The sequence below is a fragment of the Cervus elaphus genome, chromosome 9 (assembly GCF_910594005.1).
Source record: "Cervus elaphus chromosome 9, mCerEla1.1, whole genome shotgun sequence".
Classification (NCBI taxonomy): Eukaryota; Metazoa; Chordata; class Mammalia; order Artiodactyla; family Cervidae; genus Cervus; species Cervus elaphus.
Genome location: NC_057823.1, coordinates 15,016,071 through 15,040,171, shown reverse-complemented (window position 1 = coordinate 15,040,171; position 24,101 = coordinate 15,016,071). Strand labels below are relative to the sequence as shown.

General features: G+C 58.3%; 3 protein-coding genes across 15 annotated transcripts in view; 1 reads left to right on the top strand and 2 right to left on the bottom strand.

The window, feature by feature from the left end:
- NFIX (nuclear factor I X) overlaps window positions 1–8,405 on the top strand; it is a 97,232-nt gene extending 88,827 nt beyond the window's left edge. For all 10 annotated transcript variants that reach the window (XM_043911298.1, XM_043911297.1, XM_043911294.1 and 7 more), the window contains one exon: window positions 4,158–8,405. In XM_043911298.1, the coding sequence (XP_043767233.1) occupies window positions 4,158–4,172 (15 nt within the window). In that variant the 3' untranslated portion in view covers window positions 4,173–8,405. The remainder of the gene's footprint in view (window positions 1–4,157) is intronic.
- LYL1 (LYL1 basic helix-loop-helix family member) lies at window positions 6,655–12,027 on the bottom strand. Its single transcript, XM_043911320.1, has 4 exons — window positions 11,891–12,027; window positions 10,609–10,964; window positions 10,435–10,526; window positions 6,655–9,357 (listed from the first exon to the last, which is right to left on the bottom strand). Exons 2-4 carry the CDS (start codon window positions 10,941–10,943, stop codon window positions 8,936–8,938), a joined length of 849 nt encoding a protein of 282 aa, XP_043767255.1. The 5' UTR covers window positions 10,944–10,964; window positions 11,891–12,027; the 3' UTR covers window positions 6,655–8,935.
- A 2,471-nt stretch (window positions 12,028–14,498) lies between these two features.
- Window positions 14,499–23,580, bottom strand: TRMT1 (tRNA methyltransferase 1). 4 transcript variants are annotated; one of them, XM_043911290.1, is made up of 17 exons: window positions 23,459–23,580; window positions 22,951–23,154; window positions 22,811–22,866; window positions 22,200–22,342; window positions 21,839–22,026; window positions 20,044–20,159; window positions 19,848–19,960; window positions 17,808–17,956; window positions 17,522–17,608; window positions 17,361–17,430; window positions 17,140–17,274; window positions 16,972–17,057; window positions 16,519–16,627; window positions 16,358–16,434; window positions 15,094–15,213; window positions 14,874–15,003; window positions 14,499–14,672 (listed from the first exon to the last, which is right to left on the bottom strand). In XM_043911290.1, the coding sequence occupies exons 2-17, from the start codon at window positions 23,133–23,135 to the stop codon at window positions 14,523–14,525; spliced, it is 1,914 nt and encodes a 637-aa protein (XP_043767225.1). In that variant the 5' UTR covers window positions 23,136–23,154; window positions 23,459–23,580; the 3' UTR covers window positions 14,499–14,522. The 4 variants fall into 4 exon arrangements, with proteins under 4 accessions (XP_043767225.1, XP_043767224.1, XP_043767226.1 ...); XM_043911289.1 differs by having other exon boundaries at window positions 22,951–23,235; window positions 23,459–23,565; XM_043911291.1 differs by lacking the exons at window positions 21,839–22,026; window positions 22,200–22,342; window positions 22,811–22,866 and having other exon boundaries at window positions 22,951–23,235; window positions 23,459–23,565.
- Between the last annotated feature and the right edge of the window lie 521 nt (window positions 23,581–24,101).

Genomic DNA, 24,101 nt, shown 5'->3' with positions numbered 1-24,101 from the left:
CCAGGCAGCCCCCAGGCCCCCTGGCTAATCAGCTAATTGGATAATTAGCTCTGACAGCCCTGGCCCTGGGGAAGGCAGCCAAGGACCCAAGGCTAGAGGCGCTCTGGGCCAGGCCTGGTGGAAGCGAAGGTGGAAGTGGGAGGCTGCATCAGGAGGACAAGGTCTGCCTGGTTGCTTTCCTTCTGCTCTGGGGCATGTCCTTGCCCCAGGCCCTCCCCTCTCCTTGGATTTGGGTGGGCCACGTGCCCAGAGACTCTGGCACTGGGGATGAGGCACGGCCCAACGCTGCCCCGGAGGTACCTCCCCCACATCCTGTGAATCCTGTCAGAGGGGTGGCCAGGCTGTTGGAGCCCCTAGTCCTGCTGCCATCTGCCCGCAGTTCTCACAAGGAAATGTACCCCCCAGCCCCGCTGCTGGAGGCCTCTGGACCAGGCTTTGCCCAGTTGTCTTTGCACCCTGGTGCACGCAGGCCTCCTACCCTATTCCTGTCCCTAGGAGGCTGGCGCCCGCCTATAGAACCCAGGGCACTCAGGGCACAGGGAGGATCAGCCCCAGGAGCAGAGCCCAGGCAGCTTGTACAGTGTGGGGCTTCTGGGGAGTGGAGGGAGAACAGGCAAAGATCTTTTTCTTTTGCACATTCGACAAAAACACCGCCCTGTGAGCCCAGGGCCTCGGAGGCTTCCTTAGCCCCCCGGGCCACCTTTTTCAGCTCCCGCTCTCTCTTTGCTCTGAGGCCCAGGTCCAAAGAAAGTTGGTGGATGGAAGTTTTGTGTGTGTGGTTTAAGGTTTTGTTTTTTTCCCTTTTCCTTTCCCTCCCTAAAAAAAAAAGCCAAAAACTTTGTCAGACTTCAAACTTCAGAGCTCCCTAGTGGCAAGGAGGGGAGGGGAGGAGAACTTCAGCCCCCTTCAGCTTCCCACCCCCTTTCCCCAGAGTCACGTCTGACCCGTCTGGTTTCCAGGAGCAACCAGACATGATGTAACACCCAGATGAACTTGAACTTGGGGGTGTTGAGAAGAAAAACAATGGCTTCGAGCAGGGGCTGGAGCCAGCCCCCTCCGCTCTGTGCCAGGGAGGCTGCGAGAGCCCTGCTGGTAGAGGGCAGGAGGGGGTGCCAGAGGAAGGGACAGCAGGCGGGCCTCCCCTCCTGGCTCGGGGCTGGCACCAGGCGGCAGGGCTCCAGCGTGCCCGCCTGCCCACCCTCCCTCCTCCTGCTGTCCGCCCTGCAGCTCTGACTGTATAGTATATTCGTGCTTGCTCACTCTCGGGGACCACTGCCACGAGCCCTCCCTCCCCGTTCACCCCATTTCCGCCTCCACATGCTCTCCCTGCTTCACTTTCTCTGCTCACTTTGATTGGATAGTGGGGCCAACTCAGAATCTGAGGCATGTTTGGGAAACATTTTTTCTTCCCCTGGTTCCTACAAGGAGCCTTGGGGCCCAGGGCCCTGAGCAGGCAGGTGTGTCTGGGAAGGGGGGTTGGGGGGCCAGAGGAGTCGGACAAGCTGATCAGGGAGCCCTCAGGCCTGGGGGCAGGCAGGCTGCTGCAGCGGGTGCAGGGGGTACAGTGGGGGGTGGTTTCCACAGTAACCAGTGACTTTAGCCGATCTCTGGAGCACCAGATGGAGAGAGAACAATAGAATGAGGGAAGAAAAGAGAATTTTAGCAATTTTGTCATTCCCTGGGCAGCGCTTTTTACTTAGTTTTAATCAATTTTGGACCTGGCTCAGGAAACAGGGAGGGGTGAGCAGAAAAAGCCACTCCGGGCTTGGCAGCAGACCTCCCGTTCCTGGGACCACAGGGCGGCACCAGGGAGTCCCACTGGAGTCGTTTTTGTCCCTAACTCTAGGCCTGGAACCGGACCTGGAGTCTTCTACCCCTGAGCACTGATGGTTGTCCCCCCCCACCGCCGCCATGCAGCTCAGGAGACCCCCACAGGGGCCAGCCCGAGGCCTTGGTCTGGCCTGCCATGGGCAGAGGGGCCAAACAGGCCCTCCCTGCCCCGGTGTCCCAGCCTCTTCCCTCTCAGGAAGGGGGAGAGGTGGGCTTATAGCCAGCGAGGTGGTGTAAGGGTGCCAGTGTAGTCCGCCCTTGGCGTCCCAGGGAACACTTAACACCTGAGCCTGCAGGGACCAGGGGCTCACCCAGGAAGCTCCCCTCTTCCTCGGGCCAGAAGCCTGCTGCTGCAGCCTCCCTCCCCCAGCTGCTCCGGGAAGGCCTCAGTCCTGGCTTCCGCCCACACCTTACCAGGCCCCTCTGTGCCTCCCTCTGGCCTGAAATCAGTTGATGGGGTTGGATTCTGGGTAGGGGCTCCAGGGGCTCCCCCACAGGAAGGCAGGGCTCCCCTGTGCGTGCTGTCCACGCATGGCAGGAAGGGTGGTGTCTTCACCTGCCCCATAAATGGTAGCAGTGCCCCCAGTCACCATGGCAACCACAAACCCCCACGTTGCCAAGTGCTCCCCATCTGCACTGTCTAGTGTGATGGCCACTGGCCACATATGGCTGTTTAAATAACTAGAGAAAAATTTAGACCCTCAGGCACACCAGACGCATTTCAAGTGCTCCGAAGCCATGTGTTGCTTGTGGCTACTGCATTGGACAACACAACTAGAGAATGTTTCCATCGTCCCAGAAAGTTCTAGATGATCTCCGAGGCCCACCCTTTCTTCTTTTTTCCAGTTTTACTGAGATATAATTGACAGATAGTCTTGTATAAGTTTAAGGTGTACAACATAACAATTTGACTCACATACATCAGGAAATGACTACCAGAACATGTCTAGTAAACATCCATTCGCTCATAGGATCAAGGCCCTTTCTAACTCTAAAAACTCGAAGTCTCCATCTCACAGTGGACGATGGCCTGCAGTTCCAAACCAAAGCCTGACCAGGAGGCCATAATCTGTGTGACTGAAACACGTCTTTTAAATAATGGAAAATTTCACATGAAATCGTCTGGACTTTCAGCTTCTTTTGAAAATTTGGCTGACCTAGCCACCCTAGGCCCTCACCCCAGTGAGGCAGCCTTGGCTGCAGCCTTGGCAGAGTGCGGGTGTCCTGGCCACCATAGACCCTGCCTCCCTGGGAACGCGCCACACGTAGCAGTGAGGAGCATGGACTCGAAGCTGCCCCCTGCATTGAGTACCTGCCCGGCCGTGTGGGCTGTGTGGCCTTGAGCAGGGCAGCCACCTTCCCTTCCACGGGCTTCTGTGCAGGGCTGGAGTGGGGATGGAATGCATCTGCTCCTGTGCATGCTCTGCAGTTAGCTGTGCTTGGCCTCTGCTGGCCTGAGTCTGTGACGCAGCGCCTGGGAGGGACCCCAGGGTGCATTTTCAAGGACTCCTTCAATTTTGCCCCAAGGGTACCATCAGGCACTGTAGACCATAGAGGAGCCCCCCCCCTCCCCCCCGCCCCATCCCTCTGGCTCTGAGGTGGGGCCAGAGCCTTTTGTGCAAGGCACTGCTAGGCAGCCCAGTCCCAAGGGCCCACCCTGGCTGCATTTATGGAAAGGCGGCGCCCCCTGCTGGCATTCTGAGGGAAGCTGCTGCCCACTGGAGGAGCCTCAGGTTGTTCCCCAGGGCGCGGTGCCCACTGGGCAACTGACCCCTTCCCCTGGGCCTAGTACTGTGAGGGACAAAAGTCATGTGGTACCCAGCCCTCCCCAGCCTTTCAGCCTGTGGGACCTTAGCTGAGGTATACAGATGGGAATTTCTGCTTTTAATCCAAAGAGACAGAAAGAAAACTCAGCAAGAAGCTGGGTTTCCCCCACCCCACTCCCCAAACTCCTCTGGGGACAAAAGCTGCAGCCTGGCATCCTCCTCCCCTGCTCCACGACCCACACAAAAACCTAACAATTGGAAACATGGCCAGATCCCAGGTCTGTGCCCGTGCCAGCGCCAGCCATGGGGGTCCCACCCGCTGGGCACTGTGCCCACGGGAAGGCCAGCTGGACTCCAGCACTGGAGGCGGGTCTCTTGGGGGAATAGGATTCCCATAGGAGGGACCCTTGTGGGAGGTGTTGGTGTCCTTGACTCGGCTGGAGCTGGAACCCCTCTGGGGCTTCAGGCACCAACCTAGAGTCCCAGGACCAGGTAAGGGCAAGAAGGCAGTGACCCCTGCTCATCTCAATATCACCTCTTTTTTTGTTTGTCCTATTTCAGTCCTGGTTCCTCTGATAAGATCAACAAAAGAAATGACAAAATGAAAAGAAGAGGTTCCTCAAACGGGGGGAGAAGAAATTTTGAGACGTGGAAAAAAAAATCCCCCAGCCCAGCCCAGCCCCACCGAAAAGCAAAAATTAGACGTCGTCAGCCACTCAGCCCTTCTCTCCTCCAGCCCGGGGACCCCTGCAGGCCCCCAGAAGCAGCTCAGTTCTCAGAGAGCCTCGGAAGAGGTCTCGGTGGAGCTGTGCGCCAGCAGCCAAGCAGAAAGAAACATGCAAAACGGACTCTGTCAAGTAGAGGACAGAAAGAAAGGATGCAGAACTGCCTTCCTCCCCCCACATCCCGTCCCGGCCTTCTGGGGAAGGAGCAAAATCCCCAAACAAAGCAACCAGCACAATTCTGAAGGGGCCTGTCCCCTACCCTCACCCTTCCCAGGGGAACCCCACCCTTGACTCCAGCCGGAGCTTCACTCGGGAGCTCAGAGGACCAGCTTGTAAAGATGATGGGGTGCAGACCCCGAGGGCTCTCCCCTGCAGACTCCACCCCCTCCCTCCCTCCCCCGACTTCGCCTCCGGCTTCTTCGCCTGGACTGGGTGAGGCAGGGTAGCCTTGAGATCCCACCGCCCCTCCCTTGGGCTAGAAGTCCACCCCCTCCCCCACCCTAGCTCGGAAGGGGGCATCTTCTGGAGCCAGTTTCATGCTTCCAGAAAGGAGGGTATTCTGCCACCCCACCCCGAGCTGCAGGGCCAGTTCCCCAGGTCCCAAACCCCTCTGTACAGTCCATAGGAAAAAAATCGGAATGCTTTTCCAGACGGCCCCTCCCAGCCCGGGACAGGTGCCCTCTCCTCTCCCTCCCGAGGCAGGCCAGGAGGGTCGTCGTCCGGACCGGCCACGAGTGAGGGGAGCTGGGCCCCCGGTGGCGCCCACACCCCGGCCCCGCAAGCAGGTGCCCGCGCTCTGCCCCACCGGTCCCCGCCCCTGCCCCTCCCGCAGACAGCCCTGCCGCGGCGGGGCCGGAGAGTGGAGCAGAAAGGGGACCCCGGAGTCGAGCGAGAGTGAGGCAGCCGCCGCCGCTGCCGTCAGCTAAACCTCCACCTGCGCTAGGTAGGCGTCCTGCTCGCCGACTTTCAGTTCCTTTGAAGGGTGTTGGGTGTCGTCCTTTTTCAAAAAGTGTTTTGGAGCTTTCTCTGCCCTACCCCCCCTTCCCTCGCCACACCACCCCCATGGCCACTTCTCTCTGGATTTCAGCTGTAATGTCTTTACTCTTTATTTAGGGGTGGGGCATTCATTGTTTCGGTCTTTGCTGTTGCAATTGGTAACCCCTCCATTTGAGCAACTTGGGAACAATTTGATAACACACCGCAAGAAGTAGCTCTTCCCCCCCTCCTCCCCACCGCAGCCCCCTCCTCCTCCAAGGGATGGTTGGGGGCATGTCCAGAGGGTCTTCAGAAGCCCCCCCTGGGAGGGATGGGAGCAAGAGCACGCCCAGCCCCCCTCCAGGGTGTGACTTGGCCCCGCTGGCTTGTCTTTCTGTGCCTTACTCCCTCCTCCCCGCCTCTCCCTCCTGCGCCCCTTTCTGGAGTCCTTGTGCCTCTCTTTCTCTCTCCTTAACTGTCTGAAAACACAAAGCACAGGTCAGGATCCTCTGAAAGTCAAGCAACCCAACATTGCACCACATAGGGGTGGGTTTTGGGCTTTATTTATTGCGAATCTAGTTGGTGAGGCTGTGGCCCCAAGCGAAGGGAGGGAAGGAGGGGAGGGAGGAGGCTGGGGAGGAGCGGAGGGCCCTCACCTGGGGCCAAAGGGGCCAGCGAGCGGCCGCCTCCTCCCCCGCTGGAATCAAGGAGGTGGCTGGCCCCAGGGGTGGCTTTTGTTGGAAGTCGAGCGAAGCCCCTCCCCCATCCGCGTGCAGCCGTCGGGGAGGACCGGGTCTGAGAAGCAGGGGACGGGGGAACCCGCGGGAGCCTGGGGGTCGTGGGGAGTAGGGCGGGGGGTGGTGGGGGGCCGGGTGGGCCGGGCGTGACGCGCGGTCAAAGTGCAATGATTTTTCAGTTTGGTTGGCTAAACAGGGTCAGAGCTGAGAGGGGAGCAGAAGGGACCCCGTCCCCCTGCCCGGCCGCACGCGCCCCTTCCCTCGAAGACAATCGGGGCGGCGGGCGCGGTGGGCTCTCGGGGGCAGGGGGTCTGCGGGGCGCCCGCCCAGGCGAGGTCGGAAGCTGCAGGCCAGCTGGGCCGGGGCGGGAGCGCGCCCTATAGGGCTGCCCGGGTGGGCACGGGGGTAGGGGGCCGCTCCTTTCCTAAGTGTCGTTGTGAGGGGCAGACGAGGGCGACAGGAGATGTGGGGACGTGTTAGAAGAGAAAAAAAAAAAAACCCACAAAAATATATATGGGGGAAATGAACTTTTTTTTTTTCATTGAACCAAGTGCAATGCATCAGAGAGTTTTCCTATCTTTGTATGTTAAGAGATTAAGAAAAAAAATTCTATTTTTGTTGTAATGTCCTCGCGGCTCTGGGGACGCTAAAAGAACCGGGCCTGCCCCGCCCTGCGCGGGGATAACGAAAGCTGAGTGTTTTTTCCTTTTTTTTTTTTTTTCTGTTCGTTTTCAGGTTTTTTTTTTTTTAAGTCGTTTTCCTGCGTTGACGAGGATGATCTGGGGTTTTTATTTGCTTCGTCGTTCGTTCTCGGTTTCGGTGGGAGGGCTGAAGGAAACGTTCATTTTAGAATTTAAAAAAAACCTCGACATTAAAAATCAACACAAGATCAAAAAGGAAAAGGACGAGAGAAAATTATTTTAAAGATAATTCAACATAAAAACCCTGGTGCTTCTTACATTATAAAGTACGTTTTAAAAAACCCACAAACTATTATACATAAGTTTATGAATCAATTAAATATCCTGCACTTGTTAGGAACACGCATATCCCTTCTTTGTTGAGTTTAACGGAACGGGACAGCGGCGTGCGCCCGGCGGCGGGCTGCTCTGGCCGCGGGTCTCCCCGGGCGTCCCTTCCCTGGGGCCCAGCGCCCCCTCCTCGCCCGATCCACGGTCCGGGCCCGGGGGCGCGGCGGCGGGTCCCCAGCCCCTCCCCCGCAGAGGTCAATGCCAACGAACAAAGGTCCCCTCCCTCCCTCAGAGGTCCCCAAAGCGTCCTTTTTGAGCCAGACGCCAACTTGACCCTCACCAGCATTATCAGGAGCGCGCTCGGCAAGTTGGTAGTTTCTTCCCCACCCCACCCTACCCCTTCCCCGGCGCCCGCGACTCGACATCACTCCTTCCACCCCCGCCCCCTACCACCGTCACCCTCCGGGGAGCACGGGGAAGGCTCGACGCTCCAGGATAGGACCAGCCAAGCTGACAGGTCGATTCGCCCAGGCCCGCGCACGCACGCACGCACGCACACGGCCCCGCACACAGCCCCATCCTACCCACCCTGCAACCAACCCCCGTCGACTGCCTTACACACCCGCCCCCGCGCTGGCCGGCCGACCTAGTGCCTTGTTCTCACCCCCGTGCTGGCGGAGCGGACGCCGCGCTCTGGGTCCCAGAGGGGCCGGGTGGCTCAGACGACCCACCACCTCCCCACCCCGACCGTGCTGAACGGACCCTCCCCCACACACGAAAGAAAAATAAAGGAGCAATAAAGTCACGAGAATTTTCGTCCCCCAATCGAGAGCCCGAGGGGCACCCCAGCCCCGCCTCTGCTCCCCCCACCCACCCTTGGGGCGCCCCCCCCGTCCCCCCGCCAGCCAGCCTGGGCCAGCCCCGCTTCGGCCCGGGAGATCCGTGCGCCCGACCAGCACCAGCATCGCGGACCGCAAAGGCCGCCCGTCCCGTCAAACAAGTTTCTTCTTAGGCTAAGAAACGCAGTATATACGAGTATCTCTATATATAGTACTAATGGATTTGGTGTGCTTCCCCCTTAGCGTCCCCGTCCCTCCGCTCCTCTTCCTTCAGCCTGGTCTCCCCCTCTCTCTGCCCTCCACCCCCGTCTCTGCACTGAGATACATAAGAAACAAGGGTAGTTTACTGTCTGTTTTGTTTTCTGGGTTTTCAGTGTCCTAGCGGAATGCAAGTAGGCAGCCAGCCCGTACGTTCCCTCTCCGCCCCGCCCCACCCCACCCCACCCCGCCCCGCCCCCGTCACTGCGCTTCTGTTATACCATCTTTGCCTGACTCTCTCCGGCTTCTCCATTGAATGGCTAATGTGTATGTGAAATAAAGAAATAAAGAAAAACAAAAGCAAGAGCGCCCGAGCCTTCGCTAACGCAATCGTGCGGGACAGGTTCGGGGTCGGTGGGATGGGGTCTCCGCGTGGATTCCGCCCCTCACAGCCTTGAGCCCGGCCGGCCACCGCCACCGTCGAGGAGTGCGGATCTCTCAGTCTCCGGGAGGGGGCGCCAGTGAGAAAGCAGCGTGTGCTCAGGCCCCTTCTCAACTCCCTCGGTGACCCCAGCTCGGAAAAATTAGGCCCCCTTTGGGTCCAATGGCCGCTCTGATGTGTTGGTTCCCGGACCTCACCCCGCGGAAGGGGTACGCGGACAAGGCCACTTTCAGCGGGCCGTGGGCGATAAAAGGGTCTTCAAGCCCCTGGGGGCGACGACGGTCGCCCTTCGGGACCGCGGGGGCCCTTTCCCCTGTAGGGGACTCCTCACTAGTCCTTCTTCGGGGGAGTTCGGTCCAGATCAGGCCCTGCGAGCGCGTCGTCCGCCCCTTCCTAGATGGCCCTGAGCTGACTTCCCAGTGCCCTTCGGCTCGGAGGCGACACCGTGGAGGTCATCGCACCTCTGGGCTCACAGCCGCTTGTTCTGTCTTGATGGGTCGGCCCGCCCCGCCGCGGCTGCTGTCGGGGCCGCTGGAAGGCGCGGGCTGGGGGCGCGCCACTACTTCGGCCCTGCGACACGGCCCGCGACGGGCACCGCCGTCGTCCAGGCCTCGGTGTGCCGGCCGCTTTTTACGGGGCCCTGGAGGGGCGGAGCCTGCGGCCAGAGCCGCCGCCTGGTCGCGCAGCAGCCGCACTAGGAAGCCAATGTATTTCATGGCCAGGCGGAGCACCTCGTTCTTGCTCAGCTTCCGGTCGGGCGGGTGCGTTGGCAGCAGCTTCCTGAGCTCAGCGAAAGCGCCATTCACGTTCTGCTGCCGCCAGCGCTCCCGACTGTTGGTGAACACACGCCGAGCCACCTTCTGGGGCTGATGCCCTGAGGACAGGAGTGGCAGGATTGGCGCCATGGCCCAAGAGAGGCAGGCAGCCCCACCTACCCTTACTTGAGGCTCCCAACACCCTCTTGGGGGACTTCAACACTGGCAGTGGACTGAGGCTTTCTCCATCCAAGGGATTCACGTGTAGGATCCACGTGTAGCTCAGTTAGCAACCCCCGCACCCCCCACCCCCAAGCTTCCTGGTGGTGGTGGTTTAGTCGCTCAGTCGTGTCCGACTCTTGCGACCCCACTGACTGTAGCCCGCCAGGCTCCTCTGTCCATAGGATTCTCCAGGCAAGAATACTGGAGTGGATCGCCGTTTCCTTCTCCAGGGGATCTTCCCGACAGAGGGATCAAACCCAGGTTTCCTGCATTGCAGGCAGATTCTTTACCCACTGAGCTAGGAGGGAAGCCCCCAAGCTGCCTAGACAGGGCCTATCACAGGCCCAAGTTGCAGATAACCGAAGCCTCCTGTATTTCTGTCCACTCCTTTATGTCAGTGGCTGCGGTTCCCTAGGGAATGTGGCTGGGGAGCTGTCCTTGTGATTCTCCTTCTGTGTGGTCCCCCTGTGTGGCTGGATGTGCTCCTGAGTCTAAGAGTTTCTTGCATCGTGACCTATTCTTTCTCAGGTGGCCGTGTGATCTCCTGTGTATCCACATGGCTGTGGTTTGTGCTCACTGCCATGTGGTTGTGGTTGTGTGGCTAATTCCTGTGTGGCCATGGACCTCAGGGGCTGTGGTTGTGTGTCTGCCTCCTGTGTGGTTGTGGTCCTGTGGCTGTCTTGTGTGGCTGTCTCTTGGAGTGGATCTTGCCCGGTGGCTGTTTCCTGTGTGTCTGTGCATGTGAGCAGAGCCCCCATGCTGTGCTTTTTTTGCCATGAATCCTTGTGGCTTGTTGGGTGACGGAGGCTGTGAAGAACTGGCCGTGGGTCTGTGGTTTTGCTACATGAGTGTAACCTGAGTACTGAGCCCCCGTGTGTGTCTGTGTGCAGTGGCATCACTTTTCCCAGTGGAAGGTTGTCGGGCAGACGTGGGCCCCAGGAGAGATGGTTGGGCGGACATAAACTCATACTCACCCTCAGCCAGCTCCAGCTCACAGTGGCTTGGTCTCCGCTTTAGCCGGCTGCTAGGGAAGATGCTGAAAGGTCCTGCTGGCCCAATGTAGAGGCTGTAAGGGGTCGTGGGTCACTAATGCCTTGTGGGTAAGGACCTGCCCCTGGATTCCCCCCAGGCCCCAGTCCCCCACTGACCTGTTGAGGAATGGGTGAGGGTGGTAATGCAGGGCCAGGGTGGGTGGGGCGGTTCCCAGGGTAGAGAGTTGCAGCAGTGGGGGACGGAGGGTGCTGAGTTCTGTGGGGGCCATGGCTGCCCCTGGGGGCCTGGTGTGGCCCAGGCTGATCACTGGCACGCCAGGGGGCAGCCTGGGTGGTGAGGAGGAGCCTCCGTGGCCCACCTCCTCCACCTTTGGGGGCCCAGGCGAGGCAGGCTTTGGGGGCGGGGCAGGCACCAGACTGGGAGCACACACCATCTTGGCCTTCTCGGTCATGGTGGGGCCCACCTCCGCCTGGGCCTCGGGCGGGCACATGGACCCCGAGGGGGTGCTCACCTGTGGGAGGAATGAAGCCAGTGGGGCGGGAGGAGGCAGATGCCATCCCCAACCCTTAGCCCAACAGAGCAAGCCCTCACCTGGAGGGAGACTGGGGTGGGGGTGGGTGGCAGTCCAACGGGCAAAGGCAGATGGGAAGTGGGCCCAGAAACTCCCAGGACACAGGAGGGGGTCCGGCACAAGGACAGGGGTTGCCCACTGAGGTGCAGGGCAGCAGTGAGCTCAGCAGTGATGCTTCTGAGCTGTCTGTGACCCATGAGGCCTTAGTTGTGGAGCCCTTGAGCAAATTTCCCTTCTTCCAGAACCCCCTCTGGCCTGGAGCCTGGAGGGAGGGGCAAGGCAGGTAACCCATGACAGACCCTTTCACCACAGGATGCCGCCGTAACCCTCAGATCCAAGACCCTTCATTGACACCATGGACCTTGCAAACTCTCCATGGCTGACTGACCTTCACTTACCACTGCCCCCAGGTTGACCATGGGGCCCTCAGCTATAACCCTGAGGCTCTTCTCATTGTCTCCATGTCAGACCCTGAAAGTCCTCCATAATCACTTCAGTGACCCCCTCCCCCCAAATTGCCCCCTTACACACCCCATGACTCCACTGCTGACACTATGACTCCGGATGCTAATCCTACTCCCCGGCACACGGTCATGCACAAGTCCTCTCTCTGGCTCTGGCATCCTCCCACCCACGCTACCCACAATCAGTAACCACCCCTTTGCACCCTGTTTCCACATCCCTGCTCACTCCTGGCCTCACGGCCTGGCGTGTCCCAGCAACGTCAGGGATTGCTAGCCCCTCTGCCCTGTCGTCCCTAGCTAGACCCTGGGGAAGCTGCTTGGCCTCTTACTTAGTGGGCCCACCAGATGAATGAATGCATGTGGGTCTGGGATCCCCCCTTTTCGGGCCCACTCCACTCTTACCCCAGCACTGCTGCGGCTGCCTGCAGATGGCCCTGACTCTGTCCTCCAGGGCTAGGATGTGGTTCCAGGTTCAGGCAAGACACCAGCCCCCTGCTGCAGCCTCTGTGCTCTGTGGCCCTGGTAGTCGGGCGCCCCGTCCGGGCCGCGGCGTCGGGCCGCCCCTCTTTCTTGGCTCCCAAGGGCCACCGCGGCAGAAGCAGCGGCGGCAACAGGGCAGGTCCCTCCAGGGAAAGTGAGCAGCTCCAGGCCGCCCACCCTCTCCCCGCCCCTGGCGGCCGGGTTTCCTCCCTCTCACCCCTGGCGCAGAGGCTGGAGGATGCTGGGCCAGTGCAGATAAGGGCCTGGCTGCCTGGCCGCGCCTGATAAGGAGCCGGGCTGACCCCGGAGGAAACCCGGAGGGCGGGGATCCCCCGAGCGCGGGCCTCCCGGCCCCGCCTCCCGCCGGCGCAGGCAGGACCGCCTGTCCCCCTCAAGGCCTCACCTTCTGTCCCCCAGGCGCTGCAGGATCCCTGCTCCAGCACACACCCTTGGGAGTGAGGTGCCCGGTTGCATGCAGAGGGGAAACTGAGGCAGAAACGCAGCAGTCCCTATGTTACTTGGGTCTGTCCTCCAGCTTTGAATACCCCTTGTCCCGTGTGATGGGGGTGGAGAGTCCTTTCCGGCCCTGCTGGGGCCTCGTGACCCAGGGGCCCCCTTCTCCTCCTCAGCCTGCCCGGTTCCTCTTTCTACAAGAGTGCCTCCTCGCTCTTCTGCCAACCCCACCCTGGAGTGGGGCACCGACTGCAAGGCAGTGTTGACAGCCTGGCCCTGGATGTCCAGCCTGGGCCAGTGTCTTGGGCCCCTGGTGCACCCTCCACACCGCCATGCCAGGTCCAGGAGGGTGAGAGAAAAATACCACAGCTGGGGGAGGTGCGGCCAGGGCCAGTGGCCGAACCTTCGAATAGGTGCACCCACCAGGCCCCCACCATCCGGGGCCTCACCCCACAGGATCACATGGCCCCGGCTCAGACGTCCCCGGCCTTTCCCCACAGTGTGGGCCACTTCAGGGTGGACAGTGATAAAGAGGCATTGGGTCAATATCTTGGAATGGTGATAAAGCTCAGGGTCCTGCTGGAGCTCAGGCAGGGAGTGGAGCTGGGTACAACCACAGCAGGGACGACCCTGCTCCCACCCTTGGCAGGCTCCCACCTGCGTCAGTCATGCTTTGCCCCGTGTGACGGCAGGAGTGCCCAGGCAGGCCCCTGCCAGTGCAGGAGACAAAGGTTCAATCCCTGGTTAGGAAGATCCTCTGGAGAAGGAAACAGCAACCCACTCCAGTATTCTTGCCTCGGAAATCCCGTGGACAGAGAGCCTGGCAGGCTGCAAGTCCATGGGGTGGCAAAGAGTCAGACTCGACTGAGTCACGAAGCATGCTCACACTCAGGAATCAAGTGAAACCCAGAACCCCACAAACAACCATCCTACTGTCCAGGGAAGCCAGAGTACAATTCTGAATGTTTGCGTTAACTCTGGGATGCCTATTAGGTTTAGGTTCTTTGAACAGATGATATGATGCCAGTAAGGGGTGCCTGCATGGTCCCAAAGCTACCACGTGGCAGGGTGGGGATTCTGCCCCAGTCCTCTCGTTAATGCTGCCACCCTCCCCGGCTCTGGCGGGGAAAGGGTTGCCACAGGCTGCCGGGTGCCTCAGTGTGCAAACCCAAGGGGCCGCAGGGCAGGAAGCACCTGGTCTGGAGCGGATGCAGGAGGCGCCTGGTTCCGGTCCGGTTTCCGCCACTGGGGCCCTCAGGGGCAGCTGGGCCAGAGAAACCAGGCGGCGGGGAGGAGGAGACACTGGGGCGCGAGCCCATATGCGGGCGCAGTGCCTAGAGGACAGGTCTGAGTACTGGGGGCGCGCCTACGCTGGGAGGATGGGAAGAAGGGGAAGAGGGTAAAGGCCCCCCGCGGGCGTGAGCGCACGGCTGCCGCCCCGTGGCCACCTTGGGAATCGCAGGCGCCAGCAAATCATTGGCTCAGCGGTCCAGAAGCCACCTGCAGTGCAGGAGACGCAAGGCAAGGATATCCAGTATTCTTGCCTGGAGAATCCCATGGACAGAGGAGCCTGGTGGGCTACAGTCTGAGGGGTTGCAAAAGCGCTGGACCGGACTTATGGACTAAACAAACAAAAGCGCCTTGCAGGCAACCGTTAACTGCCCACCTCCCTAATACAGACAGAAGACTCCAGTCAGAAACACTGACAGCACAGCATCAGGATGGACCAACACACCAGATGCACAGAGCTCACCAAGGGGTTAAAGCAGATGGACAGGGGGACTTCCCTGGTGGTCCGGTGGCTAAGGCTCTGCGCTCCCAGTGCAGGGGGCCCCAGTGTGAGACCCCTGGCCAAGGAACTAGATCTTGCATGCTGCAACTAAAGACCCCATGTGCCGCAACTAAGACCCAGTGCAGCCAAATAAATAAATAAAATAGTTAAACTAAATAAAATCAACAAAATAGATGGGCAGAGAAACAGACCTTAGACAAGGAGCTAAAGAGATGAACAGAGCCCCTTAGGTAGATGGACAGAGAAACCACGCAGCCTCCCCATTCAGACAAATGGCAGTCGGGGGAAAGTGAAAAGGTCTTTATTAGCTCACTCTATGCCTGGACCAGTAGCAGCCCCAGGCTCAGCGGGGTTCTGACTGGGGGCCTCTGGACAGTCAGTGGGGGCGGCTTCAGCAGTGGCCTTGGGTGAGGGGGCGCTATGTGAGTAGCGGCACTGGTCCCCCTGTTGACAGGTGCCCTGGTGGGAATACAATGGGTGTGAATGAACCCCCGTTCCGGAGCTCAGCAGCCTCCACTGGGTTCCTTCCCTGGATAGGGAGCTCACTCCCACCCACTTGCCTGGTCCCAGCTCCCCCAGCCCTGCCAGCCCATTGGCCCAGTCCTGTGGCTGGGAGGAGAACCCATGGGTGCTTCAGTTGGGGGGTGGGGGACACCTCACCTCCTTGAACTTCTTGCAGGGAAATGTCTTGAGCCAAGCAGCCCGCTCAGCTGGGTCCTCCACTGGCTCCTTTCGCTTATTTTGGAGCAGCCTACGTCTCTCTTCCACAGATTCTCCTGCTGCCTTGCCTCTGTGTGGGGAGACGAGGGGAGGCTCCATCGGCCTTTGTGCCCACTCCCCCCAGCTAAGCCCCACCTTCACTCACCCCACTCTCGCTCACCCTGGCCGAGCACGGGGCCGGGGACCCCAGTTGGCCTCAGGGTTGGCCTGGAAGCGCTTGAGTCCTCGCTGGCGGGAGCTGGGGTTGGCATCGTCCCGGATGGTGAAGTTGGCCTGCAGCCTAGGGAAATGGGAGTGGGGGCTGAAAGGCATCTGCCAGACGGCTGGGCACATACCACCTAGGCTGCCTGCCCACCTCGGTGCAGCTAGATGCACCTTGGGAAAACTGTCTGCAGGCGTAGGGCTTCTATCATATATTTAATAAACATTTATCGAGTGCCTACAGTGGGCCTCAAATCTGCTGCCAGTAAAGCTGACATTCTAATGCCTAAGACAGACGAGCAAGGAGGCAAGTCAGAAATCAGACAACTGGGCTTCCTTGGTGCTCCAGCGGTTAAGAATTTGCCTACCAATGCAGGGGACACGGGTTCAATCCCCAGTCCGGGAAGATCCCACATGCCGTAAAGCAACTAAGCCTGTATGCTACAACTACTGATCCCACATGCTTTAGCTGCTGAAGCCTGTGCGCCTAGAGCCACAACAGGAAAGGCCACCCCAATAAGCAGCCCGAGCACCGCAACTAGGGAGTAGCCCCCACCCACTGTGCACAGCAATGAAGACCCCACACAGCCAAAAATAAAAAAGAAAGAAACTAGCAAATTATATCATGTGAGGACATAAGATAAGGGTTCTGGGGGAAAGAGAGCAGGGTAGAGCAATAGGGAGTCTGGGAAGGAGTGCCGTGAGAACAGGGCGGCAGGGACACAGGAAGAAAGTCTGGGAAGAGCCGTGGGGGGGCCTAAGGCCAGCACTCCAGGCAGAAGAGCCATGCAGAGGCTGTGCCTACCAAGTCTGAACGAGGAGGCCAGTGTGGAGGAGCGGGGGTCGGGGGGCAAATGAGAGCAGGGAAGTGGTGGGAAGACAGTACAGCGCCTGCAGACAGAACTGTGTTCCCACTGGGTCAGGTGGGAGCCACGGAGGGTTCTGCGGAGAGGAGGGCCAGGACCTGACTTGCACTCACAGGTGCCCTCTGGCTGCTGTCCGGGGAACACAGCTCATGAGGGGCAGGAGCTGGGGGGCCGGGGGGCGGGGACTGCATTGGTCCAGATGAGCAGAACAGGGGCCAGAAGAGTGAGAGGACAGAAGCGGGTGGAGAGAGTGGAGGGACTCCAGATCTCACTTGAAAAATGAGCATGTGTCTGGGAGGGGAAGTGTCTGGGTTGTCTACTCCCCGCGCCTATAGGCAGCCGGAACCGTGCCCGCACCTGGGCTCCACGCTGAGAATGCGGAAGGCCGGGCTGCTCTCTGACAGGCGCTCCCGTTTCACTGGACACTCCTTCTCCTGGGAGGCAAAGGTCAGAGGTCAGGGCACTGGCAGTGACCATCCCCTGCCTCCATGATCCCACCTGGTCAGGCCGGGCCTCACCCAGCACCGCATGATGTCCCAGAGGGCCGAGGAGGGGGCGTCCGTCTTCACGGCATTCTTACAGGCGTGGGAGAGGGAGACCCGGAAGCCAGCATGGAGAAGGGCCGACCTGGGGACCAGGAGGGATGGTGAGAGGGAGGGCTGGACCCCGAAGTCAGTGCTGACCCATGTGTGGAGGTGTGAGCCTAATTTAAGGGACTCTCGTGGCTGTGTATCTCCCAGTGACTACACTGCCTGCCTGATGCCAGCCATCCTAACAGCAAGATCCTAACATCCCCCCTGGCCAGGGCTTGTGGTTTCTAAGAACTGGTCTAAGCCCTTGCGCGTGAGATGCCCTAGGCCTGCACTATGTTTGATCTCTACTTTCCAGGGGACTCTGGCCCAGGAGGGGCCCGACTCGCCCAAGGGCACCCAGCGGGTCAGGCACAGGCTCCAGCCCAGGCCGGGCCTCACCGCAGCTGCAGGAGGCTGGGCGTGTTGCAGTGGATGGTGCTGCTCAGCTGGTCCAGCGTGTAGTAGAGAGGCACGTCCGGGAGCTCCTGTAACAGGGCCATGGGATGGGGTGGGGCCCATCAAGGATGGATGGCTGGCCCCCTTCTGGTCACAGCCCCCGGTCCCCACCTCCGTGATGACACTCAGCACTCCTTGGATCCGCTCTGCGGTGTGGAAGCGGCCAGGGTTGGCGCTCACAGCCTCGAGGACGCGGCCCACGAATTCCAGGTCGTGGAGGGGCTCTGCCCACAAGGGGCCACCGAGCTGAGAACACAGGGGCTGGATGAGCAGGGACCGAGGATGCCAGGCCCTCCGCCTTCATAGCTGCCCCCCAGCCCGCCTCGCCCCACCTGGTGTCGCTGCCCACAGTGCTCGCACTCAGGGGCCACGGGGGGACCGCAGGCTGCAGAGAACTTGAGCCTGCTCAAAGAGGGGTAAGGTTGGGAGGCGGGGGTGGTAACCTTGGCTGGGTTGTCCCCTTCCCCTTCCTCCCCAGCTCACCCTTGCTCACCGGCCACCGGAGGCTGCCGATGCTTTGCCAAGGCGCTGCAGGTGGAAGGCCCCGCAGCCCACACACTGGAACACCATCGCCTGCTTGCTGTCCGGGACAAGGGCAGCCGCCAGTTCCTAGCATGGTCACCACATCCCAGCTCCTCCCTCAGACTGACTGGGTTCCCTTTGGGAACCTCCCCCAACCATTTCCCCAAGGCGGGACCATGTCTCCCCCCACCCCACCCAACCCTGGGAAAGACCCTCTTGCCTCTTTCCATCCATCACCCCTCTTTGCCCCAGACTACCTGGCTGAGGCCTTGACCTTGGCCTGGCCGGTGAAGACACGCACAAAAACCCGTATGTAGAAGTCAGCGCTGATGCTGAGCAGTGGCACCACAAAGCGCTGGTAGCAGTTGGCGCGGAGATCCAGGCTGTGCAGGACAGTTCTCAGGGCCTGGGGTGGGGTGGGTGCCAGCCGTCAGCCCTGCCCCTGCGGCCGCCTCCCCTGCACACAGCCACACCAGCGGCTCACCAGGACACTGGCAGGACCGGCTTGCAGGGTTCTGAGCCCAGCGCTGAGTGACCCTTGGCAAGGGAGAGCCTCAGCTTCCCCATCTGCAAAATCACACCAGTCTGTCCCTTTCTGGCCCTACTGGGGACACTAAACGATTAAGGAAAGAAAGCGTGCCTGCCTGCTAAGTTGCTTCAGTCATTCTTGACTCTTTGTGACCCTATGGACTAGTCCACCAGGCTCCTCTGTCCATGGGATTCTCCAGGCAAGAATATTGGAATGGGTTGCCATGCCTTTCTCCAGGGGATCTTCCCGACCCAGGGATCAAACCCGAGTCTCCTGTGGCTCCTGTATGGCAGGTGGATTCTTTACCACTGAGTCACCTGGGAAGCCCAAGGAAAGGAAGCACAGACCCGTTAACCAAATGGCTTCCAGTTAACATTGCCTGTGTGCCCCATGCTGGTTAATGGGACCCAAGGCTGCAGGGAGGCTCTGACGCAGCAAGGAGGTAGCACTTCCCAGGCTGACCTGACAGCAGGGCTCCTAAAGACCAAGGACAAGAGCCCTCCTTTTCCAGCCCCCTGACATAGCCAGCCTTGCTTTCTTGACTCTCCATAGCAACTCCGTGGGATCTGGGCCAACAGCACACCCATTTCACAGATGCAAAAATGGAGGCCCAGAAAAGGTGAAGTCACTTGTCCAAAGCCACCAGCAAAACTAGGACCTGAACTCAGAGCCAAACACAAAACTGGAAAAACTGCCTTTAAAAAAGAACACTAGACCACTGGAGTTCCCCAGTAGTCTAACGTTTAGGGCTTTCACTGCTGTGGCCCAAGTTTCAATCCCTGGTCGGGAAAACAAGATCCTGCAAGCCACAAGGTGCGGCCAGGAAAAAACTGCAGTTGTTGAAATAGAGAATACTAGAAAGAATAATGTGGAACTTCCCAGGTGGGCCAGTGGCTAAGACTCCACACTCCCAATGCAGGGGGAACCAGGTTCGATCCCTGGTCAAGGAACTAGATCCCACATGCCAAAACTAAGACCAGTGCAGCCAAATAAATAAACAAATATTAAAAAAAAAAGAAGGAAGAAAGAAGACTGTAATGACCCACTCTTATCCTAGGCAAAACTACTCCCCACCCCCCCACCCCCCCAACAACCAAAGGACCATTTTGCAGCCATGCTCTCAGGAATTATGCTGGTTAAAAAATGTGTGTCAGGACTTCCCTGGTGGTCCAGTGGATAAGACTCCACGTTCCCAGTGCAGGGGGCCTGGGTCCAATCCCTGGTGGGGGAACTAGATCCCACATGCAGCAACTAAGAGTTCGCATGCCTCAGCTAAGCAACTAGGACCTGGGACAGCTAAATACACAAATAAATATAGTTTCTAAAAATGATAATAATAAAAGAGGTAACATGCTTGTCAGGATTCCCAGGTGGCTCAGTGGTAAAGAATCCAACTGCCAAGGCAAGAGACATGGATTCCATCCCCGATTCAGTAAGATCCCACATACCTCAGAGCAAATAAACCTGTGCGTCACAACTAGCGAGCCTGTGCTCTAGAACCTGGGAGCTACAACTACTGAGCCCAGGTGCTCTAGAGCCCATGCTCCGCAGTAAGAGAAGCCGGTGCACCGCAACTAGGGAGTAGCCGCCCGCTTGCTGCAACCAGAGAAAAGCCCGTGCAGCAATGAAACCCCAACACAGCCAAGAATAAATAAATTTAAAAAAGAACACATTTGTGGTCAACATCTGGGGATGGATCTGGCTCTGGCTGCCTGGAGGAAGCTGAGCAGGTCTGGGGGGCGGGGAGGCGAGCCAGGAGGCCTCTCACCATCTCGTGGCAGGCCCGGCTCTTGAGGGCCATGGCCCCGTATTTGCTGTAGCAGGTCTCCCCGCTGTTCCCCGCCAGGACCGCCATGTCTGTGCAGGTGACGCACAGCATCCCTGTAGGGAGGGACGCAGCAGTGAAGACTCAGTAACGCCCCAAGCCCTACACCGTACGGACCCCCGCAGCAGGCTGGCCTCACCTCCTTCACTCACAGCCTGCACGGCTGCGTCCAGGAAAGAGGCGGGGCTGCCGTAAGGGTCGAGATCGATGACGTCAAACCGCTCCGACGCCTTCTGGTGCTGGTACATCAGCATTCTGGGAGCAAGGGGGCAGATCCTCAGCCCCCTGCCCCAGGGACCCCTCCGCAGCCTCGCACTCACGCCATGTGATGGTTTGGGCCTGGACTCGGGGGCCAGCTGCCCAGGTTCAGATCCTGGCTCAGCCACTTGCTAACTATATTAACTTTTCCTCCTTGGATCTGTCTATTCATCTAACAATGGCAATAATAATAGCCAATACTGAGACTTCCCTGGTGGTCCGGTGGTTTGGACTCCATGCTTTCACTGCAGGGGCCCCGGGTTTGATCCCTGGTCAGGGAACTAAGATCCCACCTGCCCTTTGGTGTGGCCAAAAAACCCAAAAAACTAGTCAATACTGATGTAGCACATATATGTGTGTGTGCATGCTCAGTTGTATCCGACTGCTAGTGACCCTATGGAGTGTAGCCCACCAGTCTCCTCTGTCCGTGGGATTCTCCAGGCAAGAATACTGGACTGGGTTGCCATTTTCTCTTCCCAACCCAGGGGTCGCACCCAAGTCTCCTGCATTGGCAGGCAGATTCTTTACGCCTGAGCCACCTGGGAAGCCCATAGCACATATATAACTGACACCATTATAGATGTATTAATTCAACAATCTTCCACAGATTTGAAACTATTGTTGTTCTCTGCAGGTGAGAAAATGCAAATGCTACTGACCGAGTTATTTGTAATGGCAACCCTCCCTTCCTTCCTCCATCCTTTATACCCTGGATTTTCCCGCTGCCTCCAGCACTTCTCACCACTACACAGTTTACTTATTTGTCATCATCTGTTAGATTCTAATACGGTCAGAAAAGCATGTGGGATCTTAGTTCCCCAACCAAGGATGGAATCTGAGCCCCTGCCGTGGAAGCAAAGAGTCTTAACAACTGGACGGCCAGGGAAGTCCCCAGCAAATATTTTTAATTCATTTATTTTCTGGAAAGGGTCAGGTAGTAAATATTTTAGGCTTTGTGAGCTACATGTGGTCCATCACATATTCTTCTTTTTCTAAACCTTTAAAAATGTAAAAGATAGCAGGCCATTAAGAAAAACAAACAAACAAACAAACAAAAAACAGGCTGTGGGCATGGCAGGCTGTAGTTTGCTGATCCCTGCATTATCAACTCCAAAAGGTCAGGGGTTTTGTCTGTATTGTTTACCGATGCAGTCCTGACAGTAAGAATGGTGATGGGCACTGGATATACACTGGTTCACTTGATTGAATAAAAGTGCAAGAAGTTGGGACTTCACTGGTGGTCCAGTGGCTAAGACTCCACGCTCACAAATGCAGGGGGCCCGGTTTCCATCCCTGATCAGGGGACTAGATTCCACATGCTGCAACTAAGAGTTCGCATGCTGCAATGCAGATGCAGAATCCTGGGTGCCGCAACTAAGACCCAGGGCAGCCAAACAAGTAAATAAAAATAAATAAATACTTTTTTAAAGTGCAGGAAGTTAAGTCTGAAATGGAGTCCATAGTGGTACTTATGTCCACCTGTGAGCACAAACTATACAAGTATAATCAATACACCAACCCCTATAAAACTACTGTCCTTGTTTTACAGACAAGGAAACAGGCTCAGAGAGGCTAAAGCCACTCTCTCAGGGTCACAGAGCAAGAATATGACACAGCCAGGATGTGACCCCAGGTGAATCTGTTCCAGTGGCCAGCACTCTGTGCCCAGCACCTACCTGGCATCTGCCTGGCTGGGCTGTACTAGGTGGGCCACTTCGTTGAGCTGCACATTACGGCGCATAAGATCCACAGCTCGGGCAGAGGCGTCATTGGCAACCACGGATCGGAGACCAGGCACCTCTCGAGCAAAGCGTATGGAACGTAAGCCGGAGGCCGCTAGGCCTTCCAGCACTCTCAGGCCTTCCTATTGGAGTAAGCAGAGCCCCATTCACATCCACATCACCATCTTCTGTTGGATCCCCCACCCCTCAAGGAGCCCCCACGGCCCACCTCCTCTAGCCCTCCCCCTCCAGGAGCCTCCCTTCCTTCATCACCCACTAGACTCCAGGGTTGCTGCCTCCTATGTTCAGGCCCCACCTCACAGATCTCCCCCACGGCGGCTGTTCGAGGTTGGTCTTCTAGGGCCAGGTTTGCACCTTCTTTCAGTTCAGCCTTGTCCTCCTTTGGCTCTGACAAGTCCACGATCACCTTTTGCACATCCTTCTCACCTGGCACCTTGACTGCAGCCACCCAGAAGCACAAGTCAGGGGATATCAAAGCGCCCTCTGAGAAACCTCCCCCTATTCTTCAGTATGTGCTTCCCAGGTGGCTCAGCAGCAAAGAATCTACATGCAATGCAGGAGACACAAGGGATGAAGGTTCAGTCCCTGGGTGGGGAAGATCCCCTGGAGGAGGAAATGGCAACCTATTCCAGTATTTTTGCCTGGGAAATCCCATGGACAGAGAAGCCTGGAGAGTCCATGGGGTCGCAAAGAGTTGGACACGACTGCGCAACTGAGCATGCACGAACTCTTCAGTATACAGAAGATGCAGGGAAGAAAATCGTCCCTGGAGACAGGCTAAGGAGCTGAGCCCAGGACCTGCTATAAGGCTGGAGCCTTTCTGGAAGGTCAGGGACAGAAGGGGTGGGCCACCGAGAGAGCTCTGTGTGATACCCCTGCCCATTAGGAGCCTGGACCTCCACTCACTCTGGATTCCTTTGGCCGCAAGCTGAATACGAGCAAATTCCGTGATCACAGCGCATCTGCGGGAGACGGGGAGTCAGCTCATATCCCTCTATCCTCAGACCCACTGCCCTCTGCCAAGCTGACCCCGGACCCCTGCTCACGTCAGGTCCCGGTTGAACTCTTGCACTGGGTTGTAGAAAACTTCGTTGGCGCTTGGAAAGACGATCCTGGCGGCCCCCTCGGTGATCGTCGTCTCCTGAAACCCAGGTGGGCGCTCTTCTCCGTCCGGCTTGGTGCCATTCTCCATGGCCGCTGCATCTGGCGGCCCTTGGGACTGCCCCTCCATAAACCGGGCTCTACAGAGACTGAGGGCGGGGCGGAGAGTCGGGCTTAGCCACAGAACGATCCTCGCACGGGACATCCGCGGGGGCCTCTGCCCGCCAATCCTGGTTGGGAGGGTAGAGGAGGGAACAGCCAAAGCATCAGAGAGATGCGTTCCCGAGCCGGGTGGCCTACACAATTGTAAAGTAGGGACGAAAGAGACCCTGGGACCTCGGTAAACTGACACCACCCCCCATCTTTGGAGAATTGTCCCTGAGAAGTCGGAAGCTCTGGAGCGGGTCCACCCATGGTCCGGATCCCTCCTCGCGTCTCCCAGGCCCTTCTCACCGTCTCTCGAAACACGGAAAATCGAACTAGTCTCGGTGCACGTTTCCCGGATCAGGACCTGGGCGCCGCCATGTTGGCACAGTGGGCGGGCAGAGATCATGTGACAGAATGCAGTCAATCAGTGATGGTTGACTACAGTGAACGGTTGGGATCAAAATGCCTGGCGAAGGCGCTGAAACTGTGTGGTGGCCTTAATCACTGAGGCTTCCCTGGGGGTTGGGGGAGACACGTCACTAGCCCCATTTCATGGATGAGGAAGGTGAGGCTCAGAAGAGGGGCGGTAAGCGGAGAAATCCAATACCTACTGATCGTCTCCTGTGTGCTGGGTTCTGTAAAACACATCATTTCAGGGCACCCTGCAGGAATCACTCAGGCTCAAATCAGATTTACCGCGTTAGAATCCCCGTAGTACCACATGCTCTTGACAAGTTACTTAAACTCTCTGGGCTTCACCTTTACCTATTAAAAAAGACTCCTAACTTCCAAGACAGAGCAAAGATTAAAGGGCAGAATGCCTTGAAAATGTGCAGAGTAGGCTGTCACATAGCAAACCCTCAGTAGGTTCTAACTGGTGTAGGAAAACAGAGGAGAGTGGTCGGTACTGGCTGGGTTCCAGCTCCAGTACGCCTTCCTACTTGTTCTT